The sequence below is a fragment of the Schistocerca nitens genome, chromosome 1 (genome assembly GCF_023898315.1).
Source record: "Schistocerca nitens isolate TAMUIC-IGC-003100 chromosome 1, iqSchNite1.1, whole genome shotgun sequence".
NCBI lineage: Eukaryota > Metazoa > Arthropoda > Insecta > Orthoptera > Acrididae > Schistocerca > Schistocerca nitens.
Genome location: NC_064614.1, coordinates 836,148,328 through 836,165,259, shown reverse-complemented (window position 1 = coordinate 836,165,259; position 16,932 = coordinate 836,148,328). Strand labels below are relative to the sequence as shown.

General features: G+C 40.2%; 1 protein-coding gene across 1 annotated transcript in view; it reads right to left on the bottom strand.

Annotated features, from left to right (window-relative positions):
- LOC126263116 (methionine aminopeptidase 1) overlaps positions 1-16,932 on the bottom strand; it is a 127,708-nt gene that overhangs the window by 4,870 nt on the left and 105,906 nt on the right. Inside the window, exon 6 of the mRNA XM_049960129.1 lies at positions 11,728-11,859. Coding sequence (XP_049816086.1) covers positions 11,728-11,859 — 132 coding nt within the window. The remainder of the gene's footprint in view (positions 1-11,727; positions 11,860-16,932) is intronic.

Here is a 16,932-nt window from a genome sequence, read left to right as displayed (position 1 = left end):
TTTTTACATGAATCGTGACAGTTTAATACATGGCCATGGACCTGCCATTTGTACAGGGCATACAGTTTGGTCCTATTCCCAGCGGTGTCCAGCAACAATCTTTTCTGAGTATGCACAAGCAGTTCAGCAACAGCTAGTTAGAGCTTGTGCAGACAAATTCTTAAAGAAGAAAGTGTAAGAGGTCTTTATGAGACATATCTGTCAGATAATTTAACTGTATTTGAATGGAAGGAAGGAAAATCAGGATTTAATGTCTCATCAAAATTGAGGTCATTAGCTACAGTGCACTAGTGCAGACTGCTTCAAGGAGGGGTAAGAAATTGGCAGTGCCCTTTCAAACAATCTATCTCAGGTTTTACCTATAAGGATTGATGGAAATTGTGAAAAATCTAAATCTGGTATGCCAGATGCAGATTTGAACTGTTGTCCTCCCAAAGACAAGTCTAGTGCGCTAACCACTGTGTCACCTCACTTGGAAACTGTATTCGAGATGATGTTAGAATGAAACTAAAAAATAAAATTTCTGAAATGCAAAGAAAGCTCATCTGTTTCCTTTAGTTGATCATTCTTACACATCACACAAAAGAAATTATTGGCAATGTTGTTCTGTTTGATGATCATTGACTCTGGGATTATGTCTATCTGAAACTCAACAAATGCATATAATGTAGGCTTTCACGGCCGGTATTGTCTTCACTTAAAACTTCCGGGCTGATAGGCAATGGTTGATGTATAAAATCTCCCCTGATGTTTCATCTCCGAGGTGCGAGACATCCTCTGAGGTAAACCGGCGAACTGCGAAGAGAACTCGAGGAAGTACCGAATATATAGGCACTACAGAGGGCGCCACTTTCCATCTCGTGGTGTCGGCTGTGAGACTGTCTATGGTAATGCCAACATTCTCGATTGAGAGTAATCAATCGTCACGCTTGCGGTGCAACACTGACATCCAAATTTTATCCAGTGTAACACCTTCATTTTCCTGTTAAAATTATTACAGTGTTTATCAATCTTGAAAGCCTTTCTGTATGTGTGCATAATAATTCAAGATTTTAGATATGACGCTCGTCTCACTGAATTTTATTTCATGATCACCTTTCTGGTAAACATGTTCCGCTGCGACCGATTTATCAGTGTGACCCAGGCGGCAATTCCTCTTATGTTCAACAAGACAGGTGTTCACACTTGTCTTTGTGGTACTGATGTAAATCTATCCACAACTACAAGGAATTTTATATACCCCCGGTGTAGCTAAAGGGTATCGTGCATCTTTTGCCGATCTTAAATATTCTTTTATTTTCGTGGTGGGTCTGAAAATAGTTTCCACCTCATACTTGCTTAAAACTTTCCCAATGCAATCTGTAACCTTACTGATGAATGGAAGAAAAACCTTGCCCCTGGGCAACTGTTGTTCATCATTGCTCCTGATTCTCTGCCTAGAGTTAAGTGCTCAATGTATACCTTTGCTAGAATAGCCACTCTTCACGAAAATTGACCGTAGATATTCAACGTCATCTTTTAAATAAACAGGTTCACAAATTTTGTACGCCCTGTCTACCAAGGTCTTCATTACACCTCTTTTTAATCTAGGGCGGTGGTTTGAATCTTTATGCAGATACAATCAGTATGTGTGGCCTTTCTATACACCTTATGGCCCAACATTCCATCCCGTCGTTTACTCACAGACACATCCAGGAAATTCAATTGCCCATTACTCTTCATCTCCATAGTACATTGGATTTTCGGATTAATGCTGTTTAAATGTGTCACAAAGGCATCCAACTCCTCTGCTCCGTGTGTCCATATTATGAACGTCTCATCGACACAGCGATACCATCTGGCTGGTCTCTTACTGGAGTTTTTTGTAATTAGAGTGAACCAAAATATCATTGATCTTTCCATGATAGTCCTCACTGTTCAATACGACGGTGGCATTACCCTTATCTGCATTTAGAACAATAATGTTTTTATTTGCATTTATGTCCCTCAGTGCCTTCCTTTGGGCCTGCGGCAAATTACTGTTACGTGGCTTATATGTATGTAAAATCCTAGCCGTTTCCATCCTAATTATGTCAGCAGACTGCTGTGGAAGCTGACTGATACCTGCCTCAATATTTGCTACAATATCCTCTGTGGGTACGTTTTGGGGCGTCACAGCAAACTTGCCTCCTTTCACTAGTACAGAAATTTCAACTTTTGACAAATCTTTATCAGACAGGTTACTAACAGTTCGAGAATTGTCCTCAACTGAACCTCCAGAAGGATCAGACTATGACTATTTTAAGATGACCAATTGACTGGTGAAAGCGTCTTAATTTGCCTCCGATGATAAGAAGCTGCTTTGCAAAACTGAAGCATACCCACCTAGACTTTATGGATTACACAAAGGGCATAAACCTGAGGTTCCGTTGAGGCCAATTGTCAGTGCTACTGGCGGACCAACACATAGCTAGACACCTTGCCTCATTGCTGCAACCTTATGTTGGTAGGACGGATAGTCATATTAAAAATTCAGTTCATTTCATTGACAAGTTAAAGGAAATGAGCGTGTGGCCGGATTATATCCTCGTCAGTTTTGATACTGAGTCATTATGTACCATGGTTCCAGTAAACAAAGCTATATTATGCATAGTGGATATTTTCCCTACCGATATTGTGGCATTATTCCGACACTGCCTCACCACAACATACTTTCAATACAATAGTGACTTATGAACAGATTGACGGGGCGGCTATGGGCATTCCTCTTAGTCCTGCTGTGGATAACTTGTTTATGGAGACTTCTGAACAACAGGCATTGCAGACCGCCAGTAAGAGACCAGCCAGATGGTATCATTATGTCAATGAGACGTTTGTAGAATGGACACATGGAGCAGGAATTACAAACAGTGAATGGTCCACATTTAACATGTGCAATATCGAGCAACATTAGTACGTCGTGGCTGTGTAGTCATGGTGTCTGCTACATGGAAGGTCCGGTTCCACATGTCACCTGGTTTAATTTTTTCTTCACAAAATTAAGAACCTTCTGTCTGGTGATTGACATGTCTGTTTACTATATTCTAGTTTGTGTATTTGTTGTGGCGTAATGTCAGTTTGCAACAGCGACATTTAACAAAGGGGGCTCTAGACGTACATACCTCTTATTTATTACACACAGGCAGCACGTTATGCCTCTTACATTCCGTTTTGGAAGTTTTTACTCTTGAATTCCTTCTCTGTAACGTAGTTCACACCCGTTTATTTGTTGTTTCCATTTCTGTGAGAGGTCTATGTTGCATCTTGCCTGCTCTCACTATTCATCACAGAGTAAGAGTCATGCGATAAGAATATATTACCGCCGCAAGTTAAATTGATGAATAGTGAAAGCAGGCGAGATGCCGTATAGACCTCTCACAGAAATGAAAACAACATAAACAGGTGTGAACTATGAAACTTCCTGGCAGATTAAAACTGTGTGCTGGACCGAGACTCGAACTCGGGACCTTTGCCTTTTGCGGGCAAGTGCTCTACCATATCAGCACACACTCCGCTGCAGAGTGAAAATCTCATTCTGGAAACATCCCCCAGGCTGTGGCTAAGCTATGTCTCCGCAACATTCTTTCTTCCAGGAGGGCTAGTTCTGTTAGGTTTGCAGAAGAGTTTCTGTGAAGATTGGAAGGTAGGAGATGAGATACTGGCAGAATTGAAGCTGTGAGGATGGGTCGTGAGTCTTGCCTGGGTAGCTCAGATGGTAGATCACTTGCCCGTGAAAGGCAAAGGTCCCGAGTTCGAGTCTCGGTCCGGCACACAGTTTTAATCTTCCAGAAAGTTTCATATCAGCGCACACTCCACTCCAGAGTGAAACTCGGATTCTGGGTGTGAACTATGCTAGAACGAAGGAATTCAAGAGTTAAATCTTCCAAAACGGAATGCAAGACACACAAAATGTAGTACCTGGGTAGAACAAATAGGAGGTAAGTACATCTTTAGGTCCCTTCATTACATGCCACTGCTGCAAACTAACATTACGCCATGACACGTACATAAATTTGAATACACTGAACAGATACATCAATCGCTGGACAAATTTTTGACCAGGTGAGATTTTAACCAGGATCTCTCATGTTGCAGTCCAACATCATGATGAATTAACGTAGCTCGCTATTACACATATTAAATTTGGCCATTCACTGTTTCTATTTTCCTTCTTTTTTCCACAGTTCAGTACACCTTCCTGTTTTTGTGCTTCATCTGTGTTTTGATGAACTATCCAATGGGCCAACTTACCACTAAGTCTGAGGGGGGGTGCAATGGTGAGTATCCCTTGCCACCACATATGTGCATAAAGTGTGTGGAAAAATCCCTTAAATTTGATCGTATAGTAATTTTTAGGCCCAGAGATGAATAATGATCCGCAATCTGTTTCTTGGTTCACTTCCAATCAAAAAATAGTATTCTATCTTTCTTACCATTTCATTTAAGACCCACAATAACTGATACTGCAACAGCCCTAAAGCCACTTATTCTGTCCTCCATTATGTTAACTGAATTGAAAACTTCAGATCTATGTCTTCAGGATACAAGTCTGCAGTTGCAGTGGCCCCAACATTGGGAGATTCTGCAGCTGACTGACACTGGCCAAAGACAAGTATTCTTTTCAGAACCGTATGCCAATATGAGCACAGCCTCAGGGCAACCAACCTCAAACCTGAACAGACAGACTTGTTATGATTCATGTAAATTTGTTTTCTTCAGTCGAATCTACCAACATTCTTAATGCAAAACTTACACTGTAAGGAGCTTATAAGTTTAATAAAAGAAAGGAGCAGTTTCTGGCATCCCAAGCATGAGGAATATCGTATCAGGGATGTGTGTTGGAATCTATGGTCTGAAATAGCTACTTTATCATAAAGCACACGTTTGGAACAACTTAAAAATTTAATAATAATTCATTGAATGTTACCTTTTATTACATTATGCATGTTCTGTGGCTGTCTAGCCATTTCAGCTTCATGTCTATACTTAATGGAGCATGTCACCTGCAATACAATCAAAATCTGTATTCGAAATTTTAGGCCTACATTATAACCTCAAAAAATTATATGTTCAAGTGAGAAAGGTAAAGTGTGTCAAATTTTGATACTTAAGGTTACTGTCTCTAAATTTAAAAAAAATTAAAAAAATCTGTGACTGATCAGCATTAGCTGTCTACAAATTGTTATTCCCGTTTACTGATATTTCTATCTCAGTAAGGCAGTGATTCTGTTATATGAGGTGGTTTGCAAATGTGGAGTATGTGCTTCCACTTTGCAGGGTTTTAGATGTCCAGAGCATCTTATTCTAAAATTTATGTTTCTTTCACATATGAGGGTGGTTTGAGAAAGTTCTCTTAATCACCACAAGAGGTCAGCACTAGTGCAATGAGTTGTTTACATGACACTCATTAGACTGTTGCCTGCAAACATGTATTCTTGGTAGAGAGCTGTGACGGTGATGTGGCTCTGTTGTTCCCGCGTAGTGATTTGAGAAGATGGAAAAAAAGCTGAGATTCGAACAGTGTTTAAGTACTTTGTAACGAAAGGTATGAAAGCAAAAGGACATTCATGCCAATTTCCAAAATACCCTGAGGGACTCTGTTCCTTCATATTCAACTGTTGCCAAGTGGACAATTGAATTTAAATTTGCTTGGGAGAGCTTGGATGATGATCTGCACAGTGCTTGGCCAAGATGTGTCACTACTCCAGAAATCACTGCAAAAGTGCACAAAATGGTCACAGAGGATCGCCGATTGAAAGTGTTTGAAATTGCTGATGCTTGCCAGACGTCATCTGAAAAGGTACATCACATTTTAACTGAATAATCAGAAATGGGGGGAAAAAAATCTGCAAGATGGGTGCCACAACTCTTGACACTGGATCACACACGAGCCATCGCCATGGCAAAATTACACAAACTAAGGTATGAAACTGTTGCCACACCCGCCTTATTCACCTGATATGGCTTCGTCAGACTTCCATCTCTTCCCAAAACTGAAGATTTTTCTTGCTGGGCAAAGATTCACTTCAAACAAAGAATTGATAACAAGAGTTGACAACTATTTTGCAATCCTGGAGGTAACTACTTTTCGAGATGGGATCAAGGCACTGGAACATCATTGGACCAAGTGCAGGAATCTACAAGGAGACTACATTGAAAAATAAAAAAGTTTCAGTGATTTATGTACTTTTTTCTATTCTGTTCTGAGAACTTTTCAAACCACCCTCGTACATGCTGAATGTAACTCCTTTTGCAGGTTAGCTGGCATTTGCCTAGTTTGCTGAATTTATTTGAATTTGTGAAGAGAATTTCTAATAGAACATTTCTCTTTTTATCTCATTCATTAGTAAAATTTTTCTGAGTATTCCAATAATCGCCATATTTTTTTCAAAACAGATGTGACTCATTTACATAAATTCAAGATCGATTTAATAGCAAAATCTACAGTGCAGCCATGGTGTTCATTGTGCCAAAAACTGGTAAAAACCGTTTGCACTGTGAACAAGTTGTCAGCTGATTCTGTAAGGGTGACCTCGAGCAACTATTTAGGGTGCCACGGTGACCACAGCTTAAGATGTAATCTTTAGTGAGCCAGTTCTCTCATTATAAGCCAGTTTTCTACATTCAAGGTATCTTTCTGATAATAGATTTAGTATAACATCATATGAATCCCTGTTTATGCCACCTGTTCTAGTCAGGCGAGTGTCCCAGACCATTGCTGGTACGCTGAAACCATATCTGTTACTGGAGTATGATCAGGAAATTTATAAGCGACATTCTCCTATTCTTCACTGAAATAGGTTTTCTATAAAAGCACCCAATTACAATGTTTCATCAACTCTTGATTCTTTTCTTCTATAAAATTATTTGGCATCTGAAATATGTGTTAACATCACTAAATACACTCCTGGAAATTGAAATAAGAACACCGCGAATTCATTGTCCCAGGAAGGGGAAACTTTATTGACACATTCCTGGGGTCAGATACATCACATGATCACACTGACAGAACCACAGGCACATAGACACAGGCAACAGAGCATGCACAATGTCGGCACTAGTACAGTGTATATCCACCTTTCGCAGCAATGCAGGCTGCTATTCTCCCATGGAGACGATCGTAGAGATGCTGGATGTAGTCCTGTGGAACGGCTTGCCATGCCATTTCCACCTGGCGCCTCAGTTGGACCAGCGTTCGTGCTGGACGTGCAGACCGCGTGAGACGACGCTTCATCCAGTCCCAAACATGCTCAATGGGGGACAGATCCGGAGATCTTGCTGGCCAGGGTAGTTGACTTACACCTTCTAGAGCACGTTGGGTGGCACGGGATACATGCGGACGTGCATTGTCCTGTTGGAACAGCAAGTTCCCTTGCCGGTCTAGGAATGGTAGAACGATGGGTTCGATGACGGTTTGGATGTACCGTGCACTATTCAGTGTCCCCTCGACGATCACCAGTGGTGTACGGCCAGTGTAGGAGATCGCTCCCCACACCATGATGCCGGGTGTTGGCCCTGTGTGCCTTGGTCGTATGCAGTCCTGATTGTGGCGCTCACCTGCACGGCGCCAAACACGCATACGACCATCATTGGCACCAAGGCAGAAGCGACTCTCATCGCTGAAGACGACACGTCTCCATTCGTGCCTCAATTCACGCCTGTCGCGACACCACTGGAGGCGGGCTGCACGATGTTGGGGCGTGAGCGGAAGACGGCCTAACGGTGTGCGGGACCGTAGCCCAGCTTCATGGAGACGGTTGCGAATGGTCCTCGCCGATACCCCAGGAGCAACAGTGTCCCTAATTTGCTGGGAAGTGGCGGTGCGGTCCCCTACGGCACTGCGTAGGATCCTACGGTCTTGGCGTGCATCCATGCGTCGCTGCGGTCTGGTCCCAGGTCGACTGGCACGTGCACCTTCCGCCGACCACTGGCGACAACATCTATGTACTGTGGAGACCTCACGCCCCACGTGTTGAGCAATTCGGCGGTACGTCCACCCGGCCTCCCGCATGCCCACTATACGCCCTCGCTCAAAGTCCGTCAACTGCACATACGGTTCACGTCCACACTGTCGCGGCATGCTACCAGTGTTAAAGACTGCGATGGAGCTCTGTATGCCACGGCAAACTGGCTGACACTGACGGCGGCGGTGCACAAATGCTGCGCAGCTAGCGCCATTCGACGGCCAACACCGCAGTTCCTGGTGTGTCCGCTGTGCCGTGCGTGTGATCATTGCTTGTACAGCCCTCTCGCAGTGTCCGGAGCAAGTATGGTGGGTCTGACACACCGGTGTCAATGTGTTCTTTTTTCCATTTCCAGGAGTGTATGATCAAGTTCTCTACAGCAACAGATATGGTATCACTGTTGGCATCTTGCCTATCAGTCCAGTAGGTTTCAACCAGCTTTCTTTTCCTAGTGCTATGTAGGTAATTTTACTGTTAATAGGTGACACTATTACTGGGACCTTACTATGGACATTGCTGCAGTTAACTGATACAATATTAACAATCTCTCTCTCCAACACGGATAGACAAATGTGTGTGTATATGGCACGTAATTGCTCATTGGTTTATGGGCAGGTTTCCCAAGCTTTTACCTTCATTTTAGTGATAGCTACAGACTGAAAAATTCGAATTCGCAATATGCAAATTCTGCCTCAAAATGTGAACTTCCCCAATAAACCCTATTTCAATGAGAATTATTACTTTATCAAATAATTTCAAATAGTTTTATTTTATGCATATAAATATTGGAAGTGTGAACAATTTTCTGTTACTGGTCTTTTACATCAGCTGGAAAAGCCAAATTTGGAAAGACAGGGTTTATATGTGGACAAAGAAAAAAAAATTCTGGACTTTTCCTGGGTTTCCCAGTTAAAAATACACATTTCCCAGGTTAACATACACTTTTTCCATATCAAGTGACAGTATACTTTCCCTTGGAACTGCAAAACTTATCAATCCTTTCAATGGTTAATTTTTTATACACAGGCACAGACATGCACTTGAAATTGAGCGAACAGTTGGGGGGGGGGGGGGGGTTGGGTTGTTTGGGGAAGGAGACCAGACAGCGAGGTCATCGGTCTCATCGGATTAGGGAAGGATGGGAAGGAAGTCGGCCGTGCCCTTTGAGAAGAACCATCCCGGCATTTGCCTGGAGTGATTTAGGGAAATCACGGAAAACCTAAATCAGGATGGCCGGACGCGGGATTGAACCGTCGTCCTCCCGAATGCGAGTCCAGTGTCTAACCACTGCGCCACCTCGCTCGGTGAGCGAACAGTTGAAACTAGCCAATAGTGTGGAATGAAACACTCCATTTCAAATAAATTGACTGCCTCTGCAGAAAAGGTTAATGAAGGCCAAATTTCTTTAGCAAAGTGACAAAAATAACTTCATTTTTTGGCATGGCGATTTTTGCTTGACTGCCAGAAACATGGAAACAAAAGCAGAAAACTGCAAACCATAACATAGTTCAGCCTTCTGTAATTATGACAATGTATTTTAATTCATTTGATAGCTCCCAGACACAGAAATCCATTTTATTTTCGTTTGACGTGAGAGCTTTAAACAAAGAAGAATCAGCAAAATCACGAACGTAAACATGGGTCACGTGGAGAAGCTTGGGTGCATAAGAAAAATTTTTCGGGGTAGCATCTGCAGTTTTCTGCTTCTTTTGATACAGCTAACAGCCCCACTTCAAGTAGCAACAAGCGGGAGAAGGTACAGCTCACATGTGAATCAACTGTGCATAGGCATGAGCCCATTAGCAACTGCTAAAACAAACGTAATGTAAATAGTTGTGATGTCGCACTCATAGGAAGCAGTTTGTTGTTATGAAGTATTGCATAGTCTTCGTCCTAAAGCCTTTGACGCATTCTGCTGTCCAAAGACACTTACGTATGCACTGTGTTTTGTTGTTGTAAATGGCACATTTCTTTTGCAACTTCCATTTATTTTGTTTTTTCTCTTGTTTATGTTTCACTGCTACAGTATTCTTCTGCAGTAATTGGATACAGTAAAACTCTTTGTTAGAGTATTACTTCTTACCAAACAAAACTACAAAAATTTTACTGAAAACTAAAACAATAAAAAAAATATATAATTCTAAAGAATTCCCAGGTTTTTTCTGGTTTTCTCCCAAATGAAAAAAAATTACTGGGTTTTTCTCGGAATTCCTGGTTGTCCCGGGGCGTATACACCCTGAAAGCCCATGTTCAAGAACATGTATGCAAAATAAAAAGTACACAAATGCAATGATGTATCAGTGAGTTTGATTCTCTGGTCCTATGCCAACTGTGCACAGTTGTATGGTCTGTACAAGATACATGAAGCATAATTAAGTAGGAATCAACTGTGGGGCCAAACATTTTAGAGTGGGGGGGAATGCTTACATTTGTGTTATAACTAAAGTTCAAAATTTGGTATAATGTGACCACTTTTTTAATGTCAAAGTATTATGCAGCAGGTGGTTCGAACTGTATTTGCATCAAAAACCAGTAGAGGTCAGGCCTGGTCTTCCTCATTTATGACACTACCGACTTCAGCAAGTAATTGCACGGTGGCTGTTACCAAAGGCTTTGTGTTGTGCTTTACTTGTTTTCTGTTCTTATTTTGTATGGAATGAAGAGATTAAATTTCGTCCATTATAAAATTCGATTATGATCCTCACAATACCAGAAGGCATCAATTATCCCCATGACCACGAGTCATTTCAGCTTTCGCAGAAAAACGAAACACAGAAGTAGAGTGGCTGCCCAGCAAAGAGGAGACACTGTTTCCCTGCATCGCTCCTCTCACCTTGCGCAGTCAAAATTCTAATTTGCTGACACTCATGGCTAACTGCCAGTTTATTACATCTGCACTTCACGCTATAGCAACTGGAATCAAAACCTGTGAGCATATTTCGATCATGCAAAAAATCTTCCCTTAATGTGCAAATTGAGTTATTTTCAGTTATACTTCTACACTGAATATCTTGTCAGTTCTATCCAAAGTGTTGTCAAGTATGAGTCAAATGATTATGAATGCCCAAGAAAGACTGAAATCAATATACAGCATATTTTGTGAGTATCAAGGTGGGTTGGAAAATAAAAATAATGTCGAGAAACACCTTAAATCATAGAAGCACTCTGTTCACAGGTGGGAAAATGCTGTTGCTTCTCAACAGAAACAATCATTTGTTGAAAGCTTAAATAGGTCCCAAAGATGAAAAAAGATATTTTTACAAAAGCAAACATTCCAGCTGAAAAGCTTCCCCACCAAGCAAATTTTGCTTGCAATTGTTGCTACATTTTCAGGTCACTAGTAATAACAATTTACATTAAAATGATTGCAGTTATGATATGTCAGTCCTTATTCTTCACAGAAATTTATGAAACAGCAGCACCTTATGACGTAATTGCTAACAACACTGCTTAAAGCAAGTTATGTAGATAATCTTTTCCCCAAAAAGTGCTAGAATTTGTCTAAGAATAGATGTCAATATTATCAGCACTGGTGCTTCATTTTCACATTCATTCTAACTGTTCCCATTTATTTATTAAAAGTGGCTGTAAACTCACTACATGATAAATTAATATTTTGCAAACTACAACCCCAATAACATTTTTTTCACATTTGTTAGACTAGATAATACTAAGATATTGTAATGTCTAAAACTCCAGTACTTTTAAGTGTCAAAAGTGTTATTTGTACTCATTTTAAACTCACCTATGTTTATTGCACGCAAAAGGCACTCTGATGTGACTTTGACCAGTTTCTTGGCCTCAGGGCTTACATTTCCCACAAGGAAAGTTTCATTGAGATCTCCATGGAAACCCCGGTGATAGACAGTGACATCAACTAAAGGACACATTATAATAATGGTTATTTTAAGAATTTCTGAATCAATATTTGAATTTTTCATCTATGTAACTACAAATACTAGCGAGGAACTGTTAAACATCCAGCAACAGAAAATAAGTATTATTTGTACCAGTATCATTAAAAAGCGATCACAGTAAAATCACTTTTCAGTTCATCCTCTGGACTCAATTTCACACCCTTTCATAAAGGTTTATTTATAAATGTTTGTCTTCATCATATATGTTATACAACTTAAACTGCTGGTTTTGGCTTAACTGCCATCATCAAATATGTTCTAAATAAAAAAAAATAGATAAAACAGTAATTTGATGATAAGGCTAAATGCAAAGAAAACATGGGAATATATAAAAAGGTAACACGGCTAGCAGCCAAATGTACCAGCCATAAGTACTATTAAAAGTATTCAGATACAAATGTCATTGTTCAATCATCTGTAAACATTGGAACATAAGATGTTCTGGTCTGGGGGTGTCCTGTACTTATACAAACATAACTCAGTCAATAGAGGGCACTAAGGCTGCAGTACACAAGCAATTAGTATCATAAATCCAATAGTATAAAAAAGAGTATGCATGGTCTGACTGCAACTCCATGCCTCCTCTATGTGGTGAGTAGCAATCTACCCTTTTCATAATATACTTGTTATTCCTTTCAGAGCTATCCAGTGTTTACTGAAATACAAAATGCAAAAATAAAATCCATACTTAAAATCTGAATAAAACATGTAAAAGGTAATAACTTATTAATAGAAACCTATTATCAAGACAACATAAATAACACCACTGTGTGAAAGTCAGAATAAAAATTGTAAAAAGTAATATATAGTGGAATCTATTAACAGAAAACGTTACAGGATGACAAGGTGAATGAAACACAGCTTTATGTGAAAATGATAAAAGAAACAATAGTTATTTAATAAAAGTCCTGACAGTAGAGTGTGTGAACTGTTTCGTTTTCCTGTGAAATTGCTTGCAGAATTGGGCGGTGCTGTTCATTTTAGTAAATTCCTGAATACATCAAAATAGGCATTTAAGTTAAGCACTTGCTATTCACTGAGCAATAACCCCCATCTGTTTTCTAAGGACTCAGATCTCCATTTCCTCCAATAGATTCAATAATACTGTTGTTTCAAAGCCCTATTTAACACTTCCACATTTTCATGCACAATTCCTGCTGAATGCTTTTGCTTATGCAAGTAGTAGCAAATGCACTCTTATTTTGGCCTTACATTTGTAACTTTAAGAGAGTCTTTAAATTCCTCCCAGTCCAACCAATATAAAACCTTGCACAATTTTGGCAACTGATCTTTTAGTCTCTGGATTCCAAATATTTGTTCTTGTCATTGCCAACTTTGTGGTGAACCAATCATGCCTTTTGTCTGAAATCCAATTCTAACTTTAACTTTTCCAAAAGCTTCTGCAATTAGATCAGAAAATGCACCATTTTATGACAAGCAACAAACTTCTTGTCTCGACTTAGTGTCTTCTTCCTCTCATGTATATGAGTTGTATAACATGTGGGATCGAGACTGATTTTTATAAATGAAGTATCACACATGATTGTCGACTCATTTACAGACTTCATGTCTTCAATGGATAAATAAGGTTTAACTCATTTACTACAACATTTTTAGGTCACTTACATAACCTTTAATAACAAGTTCATTATGAGCTGGATAGTAAAGTAGTGCTTCTTAGTGTTAACCAAATAACTTTTAACTTTCCTGTAACTTGTATATTATCAACCATTGTCGCATTTTAATGGAAGCATCCTGGAGAGAGACCACTTTTATTGAAATAATAATATTTATTGAAATAATAATATTGTGAACTTCCCCCATGAACCATGGACCTTGCCGTTGGTGGGGAGGCTTGCGTGCCTCAGCGATACAGATGGCCGTACCGTAGGTGCAACCACAACGGAGGGGTATCTGTTGAGAGGCCAGACAAACATGTGGTTCCCGAAGAGGGGCAGCAGCCTTTTCAGTAGTTGCAGGGGCAACAGTCTGGATGATTGACTGATCTGGCCTTGTAACATTAACCAAAACGGCCTTGCTGTGCTGGTACTGCGAACGGCTGAAAGCAAGGGGAAACTACAGCCGTAATTTTTCCCGAGGACATGCAGCTTTACTGTATGATTAAATGATGATGGCGTCCTCTTGGGTAAAATATTCCGGAGGTAAAATAGTCCCCCATTCGGATCTCCGGGCGGGGACTACTCAAGAGGACGTCGTTATCAGGAGAAAGAAAACTGGCATTCTACGGATCGGAGCGTGGAATGTCAGATCCCTTAATCGGGCAGGTAGGTTAGAAAATTTAAAAAGGGAAATGGATAGGTTAAAGTTAGATATAGTGGGAATTAGTGAAGTTCGGTGGCAGGAGGGACAAGACTTTTGGTCAGGTGATTACAGGGTTATAAATACAAAATCAAATAGGGGTAATGCAGGAGTAGGTTTAATAATGAATAAAAAAATAGGAGTGCAGGTTAGCTACTACAAACAGCATAGTGAACGCATTATTGTGGCCAAGATAGACACAAAGTCCATGCCTACTACAGTAGTACAAGTTTATATGCCAACTAGCTCTGCAGATGATGAAGAAATTGATGAAATGTATGACGAGATAAAAGAAATTATTCAGGTAGTGAAGGGAGACGAAAATTTAATAGCCATGGATGACTGGAATTCGTCAGTAGGAAAAGGGAGAGAAGGAAACATAGTAGGTGAATATGGATTGGGGGGAAGAAACGAAAGAGGAAGCCGCCTTGTAGAATTTTGCACAGAGCATAACTTAATCATAGCTAACACTTGGTTCAAGAATCATAAAAGAAGGTTGTATACCTGGAAGAATCCTGGAGATACTAATAGGTATCAGATAGATTATGTAATGGTAAGACAGAGATTTAGGAACCAGGTATTGAATTGTAAGACATTTCCAGGGGCAGATGTGGATTCTGACCACAATCTATTGGTTATGAACTGCAGATTGAAACTGAAGAAACTGCAAAAAGGTGGGAATTTAAGGAGATGGGACATGGATAAACTGAAAGAACCAGAGGTTGTAGAGAGTTTCAGGGAGAGCATAAGGGAACAATTGACAGGAATGGGGGAAAGAAATACAGTAGAAGAAGAATGGGTAGCTCTGAGGGATGAAGTAGTGAAGGCAGCAGACGATCAAGTAGGTAAAAAGACGAGGGCTAATAGAAATCCTTGGGTAACAGAAGAAATATTGAATTTAATTGATGAAAGGAGAAAATATAAAAATGCAGTAAATGAAACAGGAAAAAGGGAATACAAACGTCTCAAAAATGAGATCGACAGAAAGTGCAAAATGGCTAAGCAGGGATGGCTAGAGGACAAATGTAAGGATGTAGACGCTTGTCTCACTAGGGGTAAGATAGATACTGCCTACAGGAAAATTAAAGAGACCTTTGGAGAGAAGAAAACCACTTGTATGAATATCAAGAGCTCAGATGGCAACCCAGTTCTAAGCAAAGAAGGGAAGGCAGAAAGGTGGAAGGAGTATATAGAGGGTTTATACAAGGGCGATGTACTTGAGGACAATATTATGGAAATGGAAGAGGATGTAGATGAAGATGAAATGGGAGATAAGATACTGCGTGAAGAGTTTGACAGAGCACTGAAAGACCCGAGTCGAAACAAGGCCCCGGGAGTAGACAACATTCCATTAGAACTACTGATGGCCTTGGGAGAGCCAGTCATGACAAAACTCTATCATCTGGTGAGCAAGATGTATGAGACAGGCGAAATACCCACAGACTTCAAGAAGAATATAATAATTCCAATACCAAAGAAATCAGGTGTTGACAGATGTGAAAATTACCGAACTATCAGTTTAATAAGTCACAGCTGCAAAATACTAACGCAAATTCTTTACAGACGAATGGAAAAACTGGTAGAAGCGGACCTCGGGGAAGATCAGTTTGGATTCCGTAGAAATGTTGGAACATGTGAGGCAATACTAACCTTGCGACTTATCTTAGAAGAAAGATTAAGAAAAGGCAAACCTACGTTTCTAGCATTTGTAGACTTAGAGAAAGCTTTTGACAATGTTAACTGGAATACTCTCTTTCAAATTCTGAAGGTGGCAGGGGTAAAATACAGGGAGCGAAAGGCTATTTACAATTTGTACAGAAACCAGATGGCAGTTATAAGAGTCGAGGGGCATGAAAGGGAAGCAGTGGTTGGGAAAGGAGTGAGACAGGGTTGTAGCCTCTCCCCGATGTTATTCAATCTGTATATTGAGCAAGCAGTAAAGGAAACAAAAGAAAAATTCGGAGTAGGTATTAAAATTCATGGAGAAGAAGTAAAAACTTTGAGGTTCGCTGATGACATTGTAATTCTGTCAGAGACAGCAAAGGACTTGGAAGAGCAGTTGAACGGAATGGACAGTGTCTTGAAAGGAGGATATAAGATGAACATCAACAAAAGCAAAACGAGGATAATGGAATGTAGTCAAATGAAATCGGGTGATGCTGAGGGGATTAGATTAGGAAATGAGACACTTAAATTAGTAAAGGAGTTTTGCTATTTAGGGAGTAAAATAACTGATGATGGTCGAAGTAGAGAGGATATAAAATGTAGACTGGCAATGGCAAGGAAATCGTTTCTGAAGAAGAGAAATTTGTTAACATCGAGTATAGATTTAAGTGTCAGGAAGTCATTTCTGAAAGTATTTGTATGGAGTGTAGCCATGTATGGAAGTGAAACATGGACGGTAAATAGTTTCGACAAGAAGAGAGTAGAAGCTTTCGAAATGTGGTGCTACAGAAGAATGCTGAAGATAAGGTGGGTAGATCACGTAACTAATGAGGAGGTATTGAATAGGATTGGGGAGAAGAGAAGTTTGTGGCACAACTTGACTAGAAGAAGGGATCGGTTGGTAGGACATGTTTTGAGGCATCAAGGGATCACAAATTTAGCATTGGAGAGCAGCGTGGAGGGTAAAAATCGTAAAGGGAGACCAAGAGATCAATACACTAAGCAGATTCAGAAGGATGTAGGTTGCAGTAGGTACTGGGAGATGAAGA